Below are 20,080 nucleotides of genomic sequence, written 5' to 3' on the forward strand. Positions count from 1 at the left end.
TAAATGCAATGTATCTACAATGACTGGAAATGTTGCCTTGATCATGAAAGAAAAAGGAGATAAGAAGATCAGTTTTTGCATGCCCAATTTTGACCCAATAATGCTCAAAGCAAAGGTAACAAAAGACAACAACCAAATGTTTAACAGCAAGGAGTCATTCTGGGGACTTGCATTAAGTCTTTCTTCCATAAAGACAAAGAAGAGAATCAGAGTGATAGACTGAGCAAATAAAAAAGAGAAAGAAAAAATACCCCACTTGGACAAAGTCGTTTACACTTTGGGGATATATTCTGTTAGCACGATCTATCATGTAGAAAAGCATGACATGGTATATCTTAATTCTCTCCCACACACACAGTGTGTGACAGAGCACAGGGCCATCACCCCCTCCCTTGCAACGTAGCGCCTTCCGGCTGCACACTCATCCGCATCGATCCACATTGATCAAAGTCGGCTTGTACCACTTCAGCAAAGAGCAGGGAAACAGTGGGCAAGGTGATCATCTTCTCTAAGCCTCTCTCACAACGGGCTCATGCCACTGAGAAGTATTTGTTTATTGTAGTGCAGGGGTGTCCAGGGGTCTTGGAGGTGCACGATCCTGCTTGTTTTTGGACTGTCCCAGTTGCGACACAGCTGATTGCAATGAGGGGCTCCTTAGTGGGCTTTTTTTTTTTTTTTTTCAAATAAGCTTGATGACATCATTAGATTCAGGTGTGCTTGAAGGAGGGAGACGTCTGATGCATGCTGGATGTCGGCCCTCTACACCTCTGCTGGAGTGTGTTAGAAACTGGCCGGCACTCTTGTCTCATAATCTGAAATCACAGGATCGAACCTGGGCTTTGCTGTAGAGTTTGCATGTTCTTCCTGTTCGTGCATGCTTCCTTTCACAATCAAATAATATGTGCAATCAGGATAATAGTTTCTCGAGATTGATCATAGGTGTGAATATGAGCAAGGCTTTCTCTGGATAAAAGAGTACATAAGATGGATGGATAATGTGATAGATAGCACAGTATAGGCACTCACAGCGCTGTGGTGTCACTATGAAATGGATTCGGGGCCCCATCTAACTGTTGCATTACAGTAATGTGTTCCCCATCTGTCCTATCAGTGTTTCTTTGGGCGGGTGAAGCAGTCTATTCAGCCAATCATGCTCGTCGTTCTGAAACAAACATCGCTCTTATCTCACGCTCAACAAAGCACGAACAGATGGAAACATGCCACATGGGAAAAGATGAATTTGCAGTTTTCAGAAAACGGCGAGAACAGCAGGGTGATTTCAACCACACTTTCATTAAATGAATAAAGTATTGGCTTTTTTAAATTTTTTTATTGATTGCACATCATGCAGACTGCCAACTTATTGTGCATCTAGGATAATTATTGTAGGCCTGCCGATAATGCTTGGGGTCAACTGGCAACCTGTCGATGTTGTACCCTGCCCTTGCCCATTGTCAGCTGGGATTGGGTTCAAATGCTGATGCCAGTTGAAGTAGTATAGAAGACGGATGGATGGATGGATGGATGGATGGATGGATGGATGGATGGATGGATGGATGGATGGATGGATGGATGGATGGATGGACAGTCAGATAGCTTTTGTCGCGAATCAATATAATTGAAAGTAATTAAAATGACATAAAGAAGCGGTAAAGATGTGAGGAAGTCTGGCCTTAAACTAAACTGAAGTTGCAATACTAAATGATTTATTATTAAAAAGAGACAACAGGGATATGGCTGTGTCAAATAGATCAAACACTATTGAGTACATACTGTATACTGTAGTCTAGCCGAGACTTAAAGTCTCGGCAGGGAAGTTGTGGAGATAGACGGTGCAGTGACAGACAGCGAGCTGTCGGCAGACTCAACACAACACAGCTGCTGATGGTGGAGCCTGATATTACTGTGATCCAGTTAAAGCCTTTTGAAGAATCGCGGTGTCCAACAGCAATCCCTGCAACATGCACTATAACAATAAAGGGATATTACAGACATTCTTCAATCTTGCACAAGCCGAACAAGCCAGTGACATGGCTCCTGTTCACTCCCACGCTCTCGTCGTCTGTCATTACTGTCTTCCCGTCCATACGCCATCTATCTGCAGTTCCTTCGACTCCATCTGTCCATCACTGTCCAAGTTACACCGTTTGATTTCTATGCACCCATCCATCACTCTTTCAATCTCTTTCACGCCATTCCATTGCTGCACCACCTCTTTTCCTCACTGGTGTTAATCTGCTTGCTTGACACAACCATCCTGTCGGTCTATCTCTGCACATATATTGAATCCTTGTCTCATATTCTAATGTCATGATAATGTAATTACAGATGCAGATACAGCGATGACTGACTGGGTCACCTCATAGGTGGTTTTCTATTTGCTGTGGAGTTGCATGACATGCACGTTAGAAGTGGTTAGAATCAGGGATTTTGCAGGTTGCTGTTACACACTGATTCAAAGCTGATGTATTGGGTTTTGTAGAAAGAAATAAAGGGAGAGAGAAAACCCACACTGAAGGCTGAAAACATCCGCTCTGTAATGGTCATGGAGGATCAATATTGCATGGAGACAAAGTGCTGCTAAACAGTGTGGTTTCTGTTAATTAGCACTTCTCTAATGATCTCTCTCTCTTTTCTCCTCCTGCTTTCCCTGCTCCTTCACTTTCCTGTTCTCGCCTCCCACTTTCTCTCTTCATTCTCTCCCATTAAAAGCCTTTCTTTCTTTGGCGCCATCGCTTGATTGTTCCTCCGTCTAACTCTGCTTTATTCTGTCCTCCCAACCAACACTTTATCTAGGAGCAGACAAAAGAAAGGTATCTGAGTTCTTTTTCATAATCGTGATAAATATCCCCCTCCTGTGTTTGTGGCTGATGGCTCTCAAGGATGAGATTTAATGAACCTCTCATCCAACTCTGATTATTTTCTAATTAAAGGAGTGAGTGATGGGGGCAATGAGTAAACTCGTGAATGCATGTTTACAACTGTGGGATGAAAAAAAACAAAACAACAAACACGCTGATGACAGACGCAGGGACAGAAATTATACTCAGTTGAACCTTGTTAACTGCACTGCCCCGAGGTATGGAGGTTGATTGGCAAGAATAAATGTTTGCAACATTTATAAATAGGATTTTTTATTAATAATGTCTATTGCTAGGGGGGGAAATTAATTTTAAGGATGAATTAAAGTGATATAACAATCATATAATAATAATTTTGAGACAATTGTATTAATTGAACAGTTTGAGTCTCACTAAAAAACTCTCACGTACCAAAAATGGCAATGTCTATATTATTCAAAGTAATACTATATAACTTGTATAAACACTGACAGAATGACAGAAAGCTGAATATCATTAAAAAATAATCAGATGTTTGACTTTTAAAGCACATAATATAGTGAAAGATTCAGCAACTGCATAAATGACTAGTAGCTTATGAAATGATAAAATCTCGAATATTTTTTATATTTTTTCCATTTTCAGTAAGGCTTTAGGTTACTACCCTGTAAGTTGAAAATGAGCATGATTCACTTTAAAAATGAAAATTATATTTTATAAAAACCTATTCTTACATGTTATATACATTTGATTGGTTGAACTGTGTAGCCAAACTTATCCAGTAAAAGAAAACCCAACATCTGATTGGGACACAACTATATTTAGGTTTTATAATTAAAGAAGTATAAAATAAGATGATTTTTGTTATTGTCATACTTAATGGATTATACTTTATAATATGTGCACAGCATGAATCCTAAGGTATAATGCCATAACATTACTTCTGCAATGCGTGTTTTCACTCACAAACAGAATAAACATTTGCCTTGATGAGGGTGCTGGATGAAAAAGGATTTCCATGCAGTTCTTCCACCTGGATTTCACATATGTCTCTTAAAACCACAACTGTCAGCTTCAAAGTGGCACCAGTGACAATGCAAACCATGGCAACACCACGTAAGTGGGCCAACACAGCTGCCATTGTTTCCACTTCAACGCTACAAACTCTCTCCTGCCCCATAGTAATTCTTTTATTCCATTACGTTGTGATTTGAAAGCTGTCGTGCAACAGCCTCCGCAACAACACGCGCATGCATAATGAATCCAAAATGAAACAGCACCGAGAAACTTGCCCAGACTTTAACTTGCTGCCTGTTGCAGCAATACCATTAACAAGGCACTAAAGCCACTCTGGTGTGATTACATACCTGAGTTGAATACTCATGATTTCACCAATTCCACTAGATGCTTCATGCTTTGCTGGGATCAGAGTGTGTGTGGCGAGAGAGAGAGAGGGAGAGGGAGAGAGAGAGAGAGAGAGAGAGAGAGAGAGAGAGAGAGAGAGAGAGAGAGAGAGAGAGAGAGAGAGAGAGAGAGAGAGAGAGAGAGAGAGAGAGAGAGTTCTATACAGGTGTTGCCAGTCCCGCTGAAATGCCCTTAATTAATTAATGACACTTGGACCTACCCGTCCTCAATACCAAAGACAGCTCCTACAGCACAACAAGCAGTGGATTAAAAGCAAGTCCCTCTGAGATAAAATCACTGGATTTTAAGTTAAATAAAATATAAGGTTGACAGGTTTGGATGATGTTAATGTGATACCGCTCTGTATCCTGCATTACTGACTGATTTACCAAGAGCCTGTGAAAAGCATGCTGAAACGCACATTCATGTTACGATTTTTGTTTGCATGCATTTTGTAAGTAATCAACTAAGAATCAAACTATGAGTGACATCATGGGCAAACAGGTGTGCTTAAATTAGTGCTTTGAATTCATTAGTCCCTACTTAAACAAGAACCATCTGATTGAAAATATAATCTTGGTGATCATTTGCTTGAGTTCATCATCTAGTGAATGGATGAAGTACTCAGCCCCACAAGAATTAAAATAAATTTGATAGCATGGAGGTGGATGTGTTAGTCATGGAATTGACTCTAAATAAATCTGACTATGTCAAAAAAAAAAAAAAAGCAAGGAAAAGGAAAAAGACAGTGGGAGATGATTGGTCCCAAATTCTAAACAGAGGCAAAAAAAAAAGGGCAACAGAAGAGATTCAGAAAAGACTGAAAGACCAGAAAGACAGCGTGAAGCACAGACAATACCTTACAATAAAGTACGCAATCTTAAGTTTAAGTGAGCCAGCTGAAGAAATGCCTCTGATTACAATGACAACATCTCCACTTTAGCATCTCTGCTAAAAGTTACCAGGCACATGCCAGCCTCTTAATTTCAGAAAAGCCTGACGTCAGTGACGGCTAGACAAGAGGAGGAGATGGGGAAAAGAAAATACGGCGTCAGAAAGAATTACGACGTTGCTGAATGACAAAAGTGCGAAAACAAATTGGCAGACGATGTGGTCCCGGGGTGAATTAATGTTCTGTTCAACCACTCTCCATTTACTTCAACCTTGCATACCTAACTCATCTCCAGTCTAATTTAATTGTGTGTTTTATGGCACCAGTGTCAAAAAACGGTAACGGAAAGTGTGAAAAGCAGACATAAGATAGTGTTAAAAGGTGGGAAGGTGATAGTAGAGGAGGACTGAATCTATGCATTGATAAAGACAAGAACGGGAGGAGGGGTGAGACCAACTAACGGGAATGGATCAGGCCTTAACTGATTACATATTCCGTTCACAGCAGCAGGAGCAGCAGGAGCGGCAAAAGCAATGGGACATCACGACTCAGCACGCAGCGATGCTGATATTACCGTCAGACTGTCTGAACGTCCCGAGCCCTCCAGCTCCACGAGGAAACGGAGCTGAGGCGCACATAGTGTTGGGAAACCGTCTCGGTTACACTCAGAGAGAAACGCAGAGATTGCAAGTTGAATAATGAAGAGTGCTAAAAGGTGAAAAAGGGATGAATGCATGTGGTGTATGTCCTTGTGTGTGTTTTGGCTTTGGTGTTTGTGTCATGTCTCCATGCTGATGCAGCATGTTTAAAGATGGATGTGTGTGTGTGTGTGTGTGTGTGTGTGTGTGTGTGTGTGTGTGTGTGTGTGTGTGTGTGTGTGTGTGTGTGTGTGTGTGTGTGTGTGTGTGTGTGTGTGTGTGTGTGTGTGTGTGTGTGTGTGTGTGTGTGCTGATGCTGCATATTCACAGATGGATGTAGAAATGGTGGCCTCTCTGAGGACACAGAGACATTTAGAGGAGACATTTCAAAGGAGGACTTGCTCATGAATAGATCCAGACAAAGTTAATAGCTGCTGGCTGATGTGTTCATCGCCCACTTCATGGCAATAAGCTAATAAAAGCCACTTTTCATAATGTCTTGCGGAGCAGCTCAGTTTGGTCAGAGATGACATTCTGCTCAGATAAACCAAAAACTATATTCTACTAATGGATCTGCAGAGGGGGACGCTTGGTGGTGCAGTGGTTAGCTCTCACCGCACAATATGTTCGTTCCAGCGTCAATTCCTGGCCGGTGCATGTACAGGTTTCCTCCATCTCTCCTCAAACAGTCCAAAGAGGTGCATTAATGTCTCTGAATTGATCGTATGTGTGAATGCATGTGAGTGTGTGGTTGTCTACCTCTGTGTGCACCCTATAATAGAGTACAAGGTGAATAATGTCTTTACCTTAATGTGTGTCGTTTGTGAAAGGATGCATAGATGAATCAGCAGAACATTAGCAAACTCTTTGTATTGTTGTTCCGTTGCACTACTTTAACATACACTACAGCAAAAACAACCTTTTTCTTTGTTGAGAATGCAATCACCTCTATTGACCGTTGATCTTGAGAACCATTTTGCCTCATATTGCTTTACATTTTGTATCACTGTATTCACATATTGTGACAGTACCCATAAGTACAGAAGCAATTTATGTTTGTATCGGTTGTTCTAGAATAATGTTTCTCCTTGGGGGGGGATGACAGAGATTGCAGGGTGGCTTTGTCTACATTCAAGTTGACCAACTTAGATTTGCACAAGCTGAAACAAAATATCCAACATAAGAATAGAGCAGACCTGGGAAACTCCCTATTGCTTCTATTTTGACGACGCCTGCACTGGAGTTGTCAAATGATCGCGTCAAATGAAGGCAGGATAGATAATTCAAAGCACTGGATAGGGAATACTTTTCACATTTAAGGTTTGTTTTTCTTTCTTGTATTCTTAGGCATAAGCAGATTAAAAATAGTCCAAACACAGAGACTAGGAAGAATATCGACCCAATCACAATCCACCATAAAATAAATCTTAATTTATTGGTAAAGGCTAGAGTGTAAAAATGACAAACATGTCTCCTCCCAAAAAATGTAGAGAGAAAAGCTTTAAAAAAAAAAAAAAAAACTGCAGGTGAAATGGAAATGAAAGTGTCTGCGACGGCTGAGCAAGAAAAAAAAAAAAAAAGAAGACAGACGAGAGGGGCTGTAGGATGGGTTGAGTAGAGACAGATTAACAGAAGTAATAAGAGGAGCGGATGAGAGCGGAGAGCATGACAGCAGAATACAGATACAGGGCAGATTAACACTGCTGGAGTTGGTTTCCTTTTCAAAGAGTTCTTATCCAACACAGCGCATCCCTCTGCACACACACACACACACACACACACACACACACACACACACACACACACACACACACACACACACACACACACACACACACACACACCTCGATTTCTGTTTTCTGCTTGGCTCTCATCTCAATATATATATATATATATATATATAGTGGCTTACATATTGTACTCTTTTCTATTGGTTTTGCTTTGCTTCTCTGAATCCCTCCTGCACAATTCCCTTACATTTCTTTGGAGTTTCTGAAGGCCTCTGAGGCATTCTGTGCTGTATATATAGGTCAACATACATTCCCTGTCTTGCGCAGCTTGGGTTTGTGTACAACATGACAATATGGGTCCAGTTGTGGATGCATGAATCTCGGCTGTATTTCGACCAGACTCTGCACTTAGGACAAATTTACGTGCCGTGAGCTGTATTGAATGTGCACAAATATGAATGAATTAATATACGTGTATACTGTCACTGATCTGTTATAAAGTAACTCCACTACTTTTGACCATAACACATTAGTATTTACAACTGATTACTGCTATTAAACAAGTGACTTGTTTACAATTACTTAAGTTTTAGTGAGCTTGTTCATTTTAATTACTTTCTTTGTACATTAAAAGAGTTGGGGAAGGAGAGCGAGCGTTTCTCTCTGCCCTTAGCTTCAGCACCAGCAGAAACCTCTCCAGTGATGGGAACTTCAGTTATTATTTCACCGACCTCCTGTTTGCCCTCAGTCCCCCCTGGTGCAGTGGTTGGAGCCCTGATCGAAAAGTAAAGAATATTCCTGGTTCAAGTTGGGTTAAAGACCCTTCCATGTGGAGTTTGCACATTCTCCATATGTTTCATATATGAACCCTAACCCTGTAAAGCAAGAGAGTCAGTTACAGTTTACTTTCAATAACTATTTCTAAAGAAGTAACGAGTAACTGTAATCAGTTGCTGACTTTCATCTGCTTGCACAACACTGGCTTCTACTACAAAGTAAACCTCATTTGTTTGGCGCCAGTTTTACAAAGGCAATTTTGTTGTTTTGATCATTTGTTTTCTAATATATTCGTGAACATGTTTATCATATCCCAAAGAGGAAGGATGTCAAAGCTTTTTGAAAAGAAATCCCCCCCCCCCCCAATAAGTGTAGATGGTTGTAGTGTGAGTGTGTGTGCTATTGTTTCACAAATGGGACTTGGAGGAGCCCTGACCTTGGTGAAGACGACAGACACATTTCTGCCATACTAATCGCCATATTTTCAAAAATTAAAGTGAGCTTCTGTGCTTTCTAGGCATCCAGGGAGCTTATTCCATTTGCATATTTAACTTCAAGAACATATTCTGAAAAAAAATTTTTTTTTAAATTGTGTGGCCTTCATCCCATGACAGGCATTGCACAATTTAACCAGATGTTTACAGGGATAACGGTGGGCATAATGTGCAGCAGCATCAAGGCGACGGGAGTCACGAACACCCATTTTATGGCAATATGTTCAACAAGGACATGTGGTGTAACTTACATAAACCTCACCTTCAACATAGCGTGGTGCGTAATGAAAGCCAAACGATGCAGTAACTTTGACACAAACGGCTTCCGTTTAGGTCAGACAATAACAGCACTTGTTAACGTGACACCTTTAGCCTCGATAGAGGATTCGTAAACCACAATATGTTGTGACGTTTAATTCACTTTCAGATTTTAAAATCATTATATGGAGTTAAAATTGCTCACTATTGAGTCCTACAGTCCAATCATACAATGTGTTGATTATTAACAAAACTCACTCAATATGACTTATGAGACTTATTGATGTTTAAAAGTACTGTCCAACAGTATTATTCTTTTCAGAGAGCAAAAGCTCAAGCACAGATTGTCTTGTTTTTTTTAAAAGATTGCATTAATTAGGTGAACTATCTGGAAATAAGTAATGCTCAAGCAAATGGTTGAAACTCTATGGTGTAGATATACTCTTGCAAGAAACACTAAACATAGCATGTATCCCTATATTTATCACAACTACTTTCATTGTTAATTACTAATAAAACAGCTCATTGTGGTCATTTTCCCAATAAAGTGTTAAGTCACTGTGCTGACTGAGTATAAAATGAACAGTCACTGCTGGATTACTACATATAATTAATTCTTCAGTTAACTATGACCAGACCCAACGCTAAGCAGCAAGTCAAGACCATAGAGTTTGTTGAGAACTTCCTTTTTCTGTCCTTTTTGTACTCTTACGATTTCTTTTACTCAAATGAGGTGAATTGGATCTTTAGAAACTAATTCATAATGACATCTTCATTTGGATCTTTGCGAAGAAGCCTCTGCTTTCCAGACCAATAATTAATAATCTATTAGAAACATTATTCAACAATAAATTGCCGATAGACTGTTGAGATATGACATAAACCACCGCGACCACACCAGATGCCAAAACAACAGAGGGAATGAAAGCTCACACCTCCCCACCACAGCTCTGTACCATTTTTTCTTTTAACAAAAAATACTGGTTGTCACTTGTAAGCTATGGAGAAAAAGGGAGCGTGTGAGACTATTATAACACACAGATAGCTGCTTTTAACAGCTTTTCATATGCAGACGAATACTTACTATCTTGTTGAAGACACATATTACTCATATATGGCTCTTTACTACAACATACTGAAAGTTACATTTGTTTACGTCATGCTCATTGTTCTTGTTGTGCGCTGAGTTAAAAATAACTAAAATAAGTGAAGTAATTTAATATACATACCCAGCTTTTTATGTCTTTTTTGGGATTGCTTTCTATCAGCAGGATACATGTTTGGGAATAGCTCAGTTGATTGTTGTTTCTATCACAGACACATCTGGGGACTTTTTATGATCAAAGATCAAATAATAAAAATTCAGATGTGGGCTCTATTAAATTCACAACATTCAGCAAATATACACAATACCCATGTGAGGCTGTATAAAAATTACATTTTCCAAAAAGAACAACAAACACACACACAAACAAAAAAAAAAGAAGATGCTGGCACACCAACAGGATGGGATATCTCAGCATGAGAACAGTGCATAACAACGCAAGCCAGGGCTAAATGAAGGCTTTTCACAATATTTTCAAATTAGTAGTTACGGTAAAAATATGCATATTTTTGTGGGTGGCGGTGTAAGAGCTCAACATACTTTTGCAATAAGTTTTTTTTCTTTATTAATTATTCTGCATTTGCATTTTGAAATGTGGTAATTTAATCAAATCGTTGGAGGAGCATGATTTCATTCATGGTCTGCAGGTCGATTATGGGAGAATAAAATTAAATGTCATCCTATTCTTTCATGCAACTAATTTTCATCTGTCACTTGTTTTTCTATCCATTCATTCATCCATTTATACTTTTTAATTGGTTTTTTCCGAACCTAAAATGAAGGCCACACCCTGGACATGTCTACAGTCTATACAGAGAAAAAGATCCATATGCAAACTCGCCACTGTGATTAGATTAGAATTCACCAATTAATCAGGCTGTGGGAGGAAGCCAGAGTGCCTGCAGAGAGAAAATGCCAACTTCCCACCTACAAACTGGATTTGAACCACAATTTGAATTTTGAGATGATAAAAATCCCATACACGCAAGGTCACAGGCGTGTACAAAACCTGTACAAAACTTTTTCTTTCTACGACAGTGTTGGTTTGATCATTTGTATGATTATTATCTTTTAATAGGTTATGCTGCTACATATTCCAGAACATTGTAAATTGATATTCAACACAAATTAATTGAGAAGTTGTTATTTAGACATTTCGTTTTCAAATTGTTAACATAGGGTGAATGATTTTCATACCGTACTGTATTTTCCTGAGTGTAAGCCATTTATTTGGTTTAATAGTTTATTGGCTAGTCACAGATTAATAATAATCTGTGATTTATAGATCAAAATATACCCGTATATACCATCTGGGACAACAAGACTGAATGACAACAGAAACCTCCATAAGTACTGTATTTGATCTCACAGTGCAAGCAAAATGTAGCCACGAATAAAATGAAAATGGCCACACAGCAGAATTTAAACTAGAAATGACCAATATGCAGTAGAAAATAGTAACAAAGCAGCAGAAAATCTGAAAAATGCAAAAAACCTTAAGTCTCTGTGTTTGCCGCTGCGTGTCTCACCTCACGTTTCGAATTAACCAATGATCTTCTCCCTCTGTGAGCTCCCATCGTTATGAGTTCCACCTGTGTCCACCCTTTCCCTGCGTATTTAAACCCCTCTCCCTCTTGACGTCCATGATTCCCTGTGGTTTTTTTGGTGTTCTCTGGACATGTTCTAAAATAAACTCTGGTTTTTATGGCACTCTGTGTCTGTGCTTGGGTCCATCTGCACACCACCTGACACTTCTGGAAAGTCTTGGGAAGAAAACATGATAACAAGAATAATACAATGTTATCTTATTAAAGTATTGATTCTGTTAAAACAGAATTTAGTATGAGCATATTGGAAACAAACGGAAACTAAGAAATAGGCGGAAACCGGTGTAACATTTACAGCAACTGCAAACGAGGAAAACTTTCCAATTATTCCAAACTTAAAGCATCTAACTAGAAGACGATTCATAGTCTATAGTATAACAATGTTCTATTAAGGAGTTACTAAAAAAGACATAAGCAATGAGCCCAGTGAAGCATGAAACACTAGTGTTAAAAAATGTAATGGTCCAAATTCAGTTAAGGGAACAGCAGCATCTGACAGTGATTTCTAGTCAAGGGAAAACTTGAGCAAAAGGTATCGGAAGACCCCAAAATAATGAAAATCTTAATTAGAAAAAAAAAACATTTTAGATAATTTTAACATGGTCGTCAGTCGCCCTTCCATCGTACTGTAATGGAGCTCCTGTGGATTCTTGGCTCAACCTCACCTGCTTCCCATCACCCAATGGCGAGTTTATTGTATTTCGTCAGTCTAAATACCCCCAGATTTGCTTTTTATTCGCTCTCAGACAACCAGCTTTGTTTCCAGCTGCTAATGGCAACAAGGTGCTGAATTCTTTCAGCAGGAGCCAAAAAACTAGCATAGATCCTGTTTGTTTTTTTTAATTATTATTACTTCTCATTTACAGTTTTCCAACGAGTTCCAAATTGGTTGTTTGTCTGTGCCTTTTGAAACTGACATTGTGTTTGGCAGACTTTACTCATATTATCTGTTCTGACACCTCTGTGGTAACACGTTGGTTTGGCAGCCAGAAAAAAAATCTTGACTGTGATAATATAGATTTTCATGTGTAAAGCAACTTTTTTTCTTTTTTTTTTCTTTCACCACTTAGAGAGGACTGGATGCTAAACCAGTTCAAAAACAATGTTGTAGATTGCTGGTTCCCATCAATGTTCTGGATGCCAACCGCTGATGAACACACCCACTGTAAGTAACGGGCCTCTTGAAAGTAAAACCAAAGGCAGATCCTCAGGTATGCTCAAATATCAAGTTTGTTCTTTTTTTCTTTGATGTGCAAATGTAATTTTGACAAGTTTAAAGCAGGCAAAGCCTCAACTAACCCCAGTGATCTTTGATCCCCCTGAAGGGGTTGGGGTGGGGTTTTGGACCACTGTTGTAGACCATGTGCCCACCCTCTTTGCACCAGATCAGACATAAAAAAAAGACCACTTGTTTTTAAGTACAAATGCTTGAGACGTTCTTTAATTGAAATGCCCATCTTTATCAGTACACATGCTGATAACTATAATAAAGCAACACAAAACTTTTATATGTGCTGGTGAATCGGTTGTTATAAGTTGTCATAATGCAAAGATTGCGCACATTGAGTACATTCACTCTCATCCAGCTATTTCAGCCGCATTGTTCTTAAAACGGTAAATGAGTGAATGGATATGTTAAATAATCCTGGTGCTGTGTGCCCAGATTGTGACATTCTCTCTTTGAAATGATGCTTTAATTTGTTATTCTGGGCTGAGAGGGTGAGTCCCTCTGTAATATAAGTCAAATCCTGGAGACTCCCATTGCCCCCGACTCATTTCCTGTGCACCTCCATCACTCAATCCTCCATCAAATAGAACTTTCCACGACATTCACGTCCGACAAACACCTTTTTTGAGACGCCACTGAATAAGACGTATATGTCTGCCTGAGAGTGGTGACAATGCCCAAAGCTGTGATTTGCCAGAATACATAAAAATTGTGCATATTAAATCTCAAATAAACTTTTTGAAAGATGAAAAAATACAATAGCTGTATGTCTTTATATATTTTTTTTTCCTTTTCTAAGCCCTGCTTTCTTTTACTGGACAGAATTTCAAAAACACCGAATGGTGGGTGGTATGACAAATTGTGCAGAAGTGGGAAGTCACGTTTACCATCATCCATTCCTTTATTCCCCTTTTTTTTCCTCTCTCTCTCTCTCTCTACATCCTACTGCCTGGCCTGCCCTTATCCTATTGCCCCTCTCTCCAAGCTTTGCTATGTGTTATGGATTCATCTGCAGATAAAGCAGATCTATCATTCTGTCATGAGGGCCCGGGAAGGGAGTCAGACTGTGGAATGCCCTGGCACTGAGACCAGGGAAGGGCTCCATCTGCAGTGCTATGCTTCCTCGCACAATCCCTGCTGCGCCTGCTCTTGCCCTCCCCAGCTCTGTCTGCCTGTCTGTTTTCATGATCCCCGCAATGCCCCAGCAACCGCTCCACCCACTTATCCATTCCGGTCTCACCTGTACCATCCAAACCCACCGAAGCTCCAAACAAACAGCCCATGACTGTAATAACACAGTGCCTGGCTTAACAAGGAATCCACCCCCAGGTATAAACCAACTGAGCAGCAGCCTGGGCCGCTTGACTGACGTCCAGCTCGGATCTCCAGTTGCAGTGAATAACAACCCGCCTGCCAATCAGACAGGAGACAAATTACAAGACATGCACAATACAGTGGACAGAACCAAAATCATGCCCACTTAAGCAAACTACCCTGATACTGAAATAACTATATTTCACACTTTACACAATCTCAAGTTTCGTGGCGGCAGTGTGAAGTTTGTGTGTCATTTATGTGGGCTCACGCCTTTTGCCATATTTACACGTTCATGTAACTGAATATGGATAGATGGTCGCCCCATATTAAGGAGTGTCAGTCTTTTTGTTTGGCTTTCAGCCATGGCCGTGCTGCCCTGGGGTAAAACCTCCACACACAGTTTCTCTGTTGTTGGAAAAGTCAGTGCGTCACCAGATGTAGTGTATACTCACATTGGGCACGTGTTCACAGCTGAGTAGTTATTTGCACATGTATCAGGACTGTGTTTTACTTACATTTACAATTAAAAACAATGCATTACTGGCCCAATAACTGCCGTTATTATGGAATAATTAAAACAGTTACCATTGCTGAAGTATTTTGGGAGAGCTGCTGTCTCTCTATTCTGTTCTTGAAGCCTGAGCTGATGTCAGCCTGCGCCACAGTGCTGAAAATATAAGTGAACACGAGCTTCCTCTAATAAAGTCTGACTGCTGCTGTGTACATGTAGTGGTTTAACTCAGGTGTTTTGTTGCTGCTTCTTCTTCTTCATCATGAATCTGTTTCTTAAGAGAAACCGTGTCAGCACAAAAACTTGTCATGACCCATATCAGATCTAAGTTATGCCTTATTAGTCCAAACAGACCAAAATAACACAAGCGCCCTGCTATTTGATTTCAAACGAACTGTACCTAATGAATGAATCAGTCATACGACTGACTTGCACAGTACTGAGAGTTCAGCGAACCTGTCACGGCGATACAACTGCGTTTAAACTATTTAGAATAAGAGAGACAATTTATAAGAAATTTACATTTTTGTTATGTAATTAGAAAAGTTACACAATTACTTTCTACAGAGGTCACTGTGTACATATACATATTCTTAGCAGCTTGTCCTCCACTGCTTAAATTCTACTTTTTGCCGTTTTCACGGTCTTCTCTTATTCAGGCAATACTTTAGTCGAAGCAGGTCCACACTTGGTTCTGTGTACGATAGAGTACGCATCGATAGAAAGTACGTTGTGCAAAACAAAGCAGAGCAGATGCCTCCTAGTCTAGGTTATTTCATCAACGTGTTATCAAACCAATGTTATTGGGCATATTTGCTAATATTGCAACACCTGTTCAAATAAAACAAGATTAAATACTTTACGGTATGTTATGGCAAGCCGCTTCCTGGTGGGGAAGCAGCCTTGGATACAGATTAATCAGGACAAAGTCGATACTGAATGAAAGTATGGAGGAAATATGATTTGGCCAATATGTTTGTATGTTTCTCTAAAATATTCCTGGTGAAGCGAATTTTTGTTTGTTTTAAATAGCAAACGACTACGAAAATAACTGCCATTAAATGTGCAGATATTTTTCCATTAGTGCCATCATCATTCAAAAACTTCAAGAAAATTAATTGTCGACTCTTTTCAAAGTATTACCATTCTTCCCTCCATTAGTCGCAAAATGTATTTGCATCGGTTTACATGCACTCTGTCAGTGGCACTGTTAATGTCGGCTGCCTTACAACAATAAATTGCAACTTAATTCACAAATTGATTTTAAAAAATAAACCATAATTTAATCATATGAGTGCATCGCAAACATGTCAAACAAATTTTGAACAAACATTTAACAACTTTTTATCGTTGTCCAGCACTCTTTAATGAGTTTTGTTTGGGTTGACAGCTGATGTTAGAATGATTTATGGATGTGAAAGAGACCTTGAATTAATATGGTCAATATTACCCAATTGTTTAACATACTGTGTCTGACGCATGACTGTTGCAAGACATTCATGTCTCAGTTACAAGATAATCGCAAGCGACAGAAATGTTTAGTTTTATCTGTTGAGTGTCCTATGCAACACTGGGGTTGAAATACACATGGACTTCTTACAACATTCCTGCAACAGTGGAATTGAGTATTTCCCTGCATATTTGTGGCTCTAACTCATCATAGATTGTGGCTGCTCTGTGACATATGCACATATAACCACAACAAACTGTCTTCAATATGGAATTAAAATGGCTATAATCATCTATAATCAAATTAACACTAAATACAGAGGTTACTGTCACCTGAGGAAAACAACAAATAGGAATAAATATGCAAAAATCTATTCAGTGTCCTCGGGGTCAAATCTTTCTAGTTCCGATCACCCACATATAACACTTCATCTTTTTACAACCATGCATTACAATTATGATGCTGGAAACATCCGATATATGCAATCAAATAGAAAGCTATGGTTACTTTTTGCATACACTGTAATAAAGATTGTTGTAGAGTATTAAGATATTTTATAGAAGACATGGTTGTTGGCATGGACTGTGACATACAGTAAATGGCTGACATAAATAAACACTATGAATTATTGTGCATGGCATTTGCATTTGAGCCTTCGAGCTTTAGATGAACTATTCTCCATATATTTAATGCACGGCAATTTGCAATGAATGCCTTATTATTATCAATGTGCATGTACATTCTGCACAACATGTTGACCCCGTCCATGCTATTCCCCTCCTTCTTTCCGTCCTCTCTGCTGTTTGATCCCCCCAACCCCCCCCCCCCCCCCCCCAGGAGTCTCTGGGAGAGGAGATGCATAGTGGGAGTGTGTTGTCTCAGTGCCAGTGCAAAAATAGACAGTAAATTACAGAGCCTTCTGAGAACACCCCACTGTGCTACATGACCTCAAAATAACACACAGCGACATATACCCAGACTCGCATACAAACGTGAAATGCACTGTATGCCGGCCTACTTCTATTTTTCCCGTTCGGCCTGTTGATGTGTTGATCATACAGAATCTTTCGCCATGTGCCAACTGACAGCCCCTCGCTAAAGTTATGTGCTTGCAAAGGAAACTCTGAGTCTGAATCACAGATGTTAATGTGATTATGGCCTCGTCTCCTCTTACCAAGAGACACATGCACACTGTAAAAAAAAGAAAAAAATATATGAATTGATTCTCTTGCCAGGGCTTAACCTCTAAGTGCACGTAAGACGTTCTGCAGCTAAATCACTGCAAATTCTTTCCAGTCATTGTTGTCTGTGGAGGAGCAGCTGATTAATTCTGCATCAATGCCTAAATAACAGGCAAAAAAACAGGGCTGTGATGAATGGCATCACAGGTGACTCACCTTGAGTGAGTCAAAACAGGCAATGACTCTGCCATTTTCCACTTGACAGCTCTTGGCAGGGTGGGCAAACTTGCACTCGCTGTCCGGTCGTGAACAAGTTCCTCTCTGGAATTCCCGACAAACCTCCAACGTCAGCCACTTTGTGTCCCGGATCGGTGTCATATTCACCGCCATTTTAAACCAGGCAGAAGGGGTCGATTAGGAAGAATAGATATCCAGCAAATGCAATTGTGTTTGAGTCTGTATGTTTCAAATAACACTGGGGTAAGTGATGGGGAACAATAAATAAAGGACATGGGCAAAAGCCAGACTTTTAGAGGTTTTCTCCACGGTGTCTGATTCTGAAGTAAAACCAAAGAGGTCCCGGGCTCGCCTACCACCTGCGGCCCATCCTAAAAGTCTGTTTGTGGCTCAAATGGGAATCCTTCAGAGCCTGTCACCCACGGCCTGGGATGGGGATGGCCACAGAGGTTTACTTTGTAATCTCTCTCTCTGAAACACACACAGACACACACACACACACACACACACACACACACACACACACACACACACACACACACACGCAAGCACGTGCACAAAGCACACTCACACTCACACTCACACTCACACTCACACTCACACTCACACACAGAACTAAAGTCCTAAAGTCCTCTTAACGTGCCTCGGTTGCTCCTCAGCTGAACTGTCAGATGAGACAAATGGCAAAACACATTATCGATCGAATTGGACCATGATGAAAAGATGCAGGGCTAGAGGAGGAAAAAAAGTGTAGAAAAAGGAGGAGAGGGCGGAGGAAGTGGCGCACGAGACGGAGGAGGAGATGGCTGGTGGAGGGGACAGCAAAGAGACAATCTCCTCCGTTCACAGGGGCCGATAAAAGCTGTGTGTTTTTAATATCAGGGTCTGTCTGTGGAGACAAGGGAAGTGGTTGACTTCCAAGGAGGACGGCTGAGTGGCATGGATGGAGAGAGTCTTGGCTCCGAGACAGAGTGGTAGAAGGAGGGAGGTATCACTGCTGTGGCAAGAGCCTCAGTGGACGGGGTTGGCAGTCATGGCGGTCCGGGTGCTCCTGGTGTAGCTGGCAACTCCCACAGACATGGACAGACACAGAGGCACAGGCGGCTTCAGCAGAGCCAAACAGCCACGGGGGTGAACGAATGAAGGCACTTCTCTCTGTGGGGAAGGAGGGAAGAGTGTCAGTGGAACAAGGCTTAAAGCGCGCACGTGCCCACAAACATGAGGTTAATAAAGTGACACGTGCACACAATTGGATTCGTACACAAAGCTGAATTTGAACACGGCCTCTCATTCATTCTCTGGTGCACCCACTCCCGCAGCAGGCCTCACAGAGACTACCAGGCTTTCAGCCGGAAAATCAAACACCATATTGCAAACAGTAAAGCTCAGACATTCAGGCGTAGACAATTTATTTCAGATAAAGACGGAAGGCGAAAACAGAGAGGCAGAGAAAAAAGAGAGATGACAGAGAGTACAGAGAATTGAATGAATGAATTTAGATATCTACTATGAGTAGACGTATTCACAACAAAGTAACAAGTCTTTGTTTTACATTGAATATCGTAAACATGTCATCTTAACAAAAATTTGCAGAAATATAGAAAGCGAATGTCGTGAAAGATTACTAACAATTCTTTTTCAGTAACAAATGAGTGTTTCAGTATCAAATCACTGATCAATCAGTCCATCCGTGGTAAGATTGGAAAAGTCAATTCAGCTGGCTAGATTGTCCCGGCATCGCTACCAGGTTAAGACAGATGAGCTCAGGATTCAATTGGTCACTTTAAAAGAGGCAAAAGAGAGGGAGACAAAAGGAAAATTGAAAATCTCATGTTCAAACACTGAGTGCATGTGTGTCATACTCATTACTCTTATTTGGGACATTTGCTTTGGTGAACTACTTTTCCTGCCCAGAGCAGATATTTCAGGATGTGCGTGTCTGTGTGGACACAAGTAAAAGGCCAGGGCAGCCTGCTGTATTTGGCAGGATGACCACGGTAAGGAGAGAGATTACTGAGAGGACTACCATGACCAATGCATTAAAAATAGAGCCGCGGAATTAGTCTTGTGGATCGTCTACGGCTATTTGCTTCGTGACATCGTTTTATTTTTCTCTACGACCTGCCACGGAAGCCCAGATGTTGTGGTGGTTTGGTAGCATTCCTTGTGTGCAAATAAAAACACAAATACCAGCATAAAAATTCAAATGACTTCCACAAGTATATTCTGGCTTTTTTCGGGAGAGGATCATATTTTTTTTTTTAGTTTTACAAAGACGGTGGTTAAGTCACACCTTCTGTTTCATGTATGTCTCAAAGAGCAGACAGACAGTCACTGTGTCCCTCAGGGACAGCACTAATGATAAAGGTCAGTAGAAATCACAGAGAATCACTATGAGGTCACTATCCTAC

The 20,080-nt window shown here is 40.4% G+C and overlaps 1 protein-coding gene across 12 annotated transcripts in view; it reads right to left on the reverse strand.

Annotated features, from left to right (window-relative positions):
* The window catches only part of LOC308107507 (muscleblind-like protein 1), a gene marked incomplete at its 5' end in the record, with an annotated part of 72,374 nt that overhangs the window by 27,559 nt on the left and 24,735 nt on the right, over positions 1-20,080 (reverse strand). For 7 of the 12 annotated variants that reach the window (XM_080459863.1, XM_080459860.1, XM_080459866.1 and 4 more), the window contains one exon: positions 17,649-18,824. The exons of 4 other annotated variants lie outside the window; for them this stretch is intronic. In XM_080459863.1, coding sequence (XP_080315989.1) covers positions 17,649-17,822 — 174 coding nt within the window. Of the gene's footprint in view, positions 1-17,648; positions 18,825-20,080 lie in introns of those variants that run through there. One more of the 12 variants, XM_080459862.1, reaches the window with a different exon arrangement.

Source organism: Lipophrys pholis, assembly GCF_963383615.2.
Source record: "Lipophrys pholis genome assembly, chromosome: 3".
In the NCBI taxonomy this organism is placed as follows: domain Eukaryota; kingdom Metazoa; phylum Chordata; class Actinopteri; order Blenniiformes; family Blenniidae; genus Lipophrys; species Lipophrys pholis.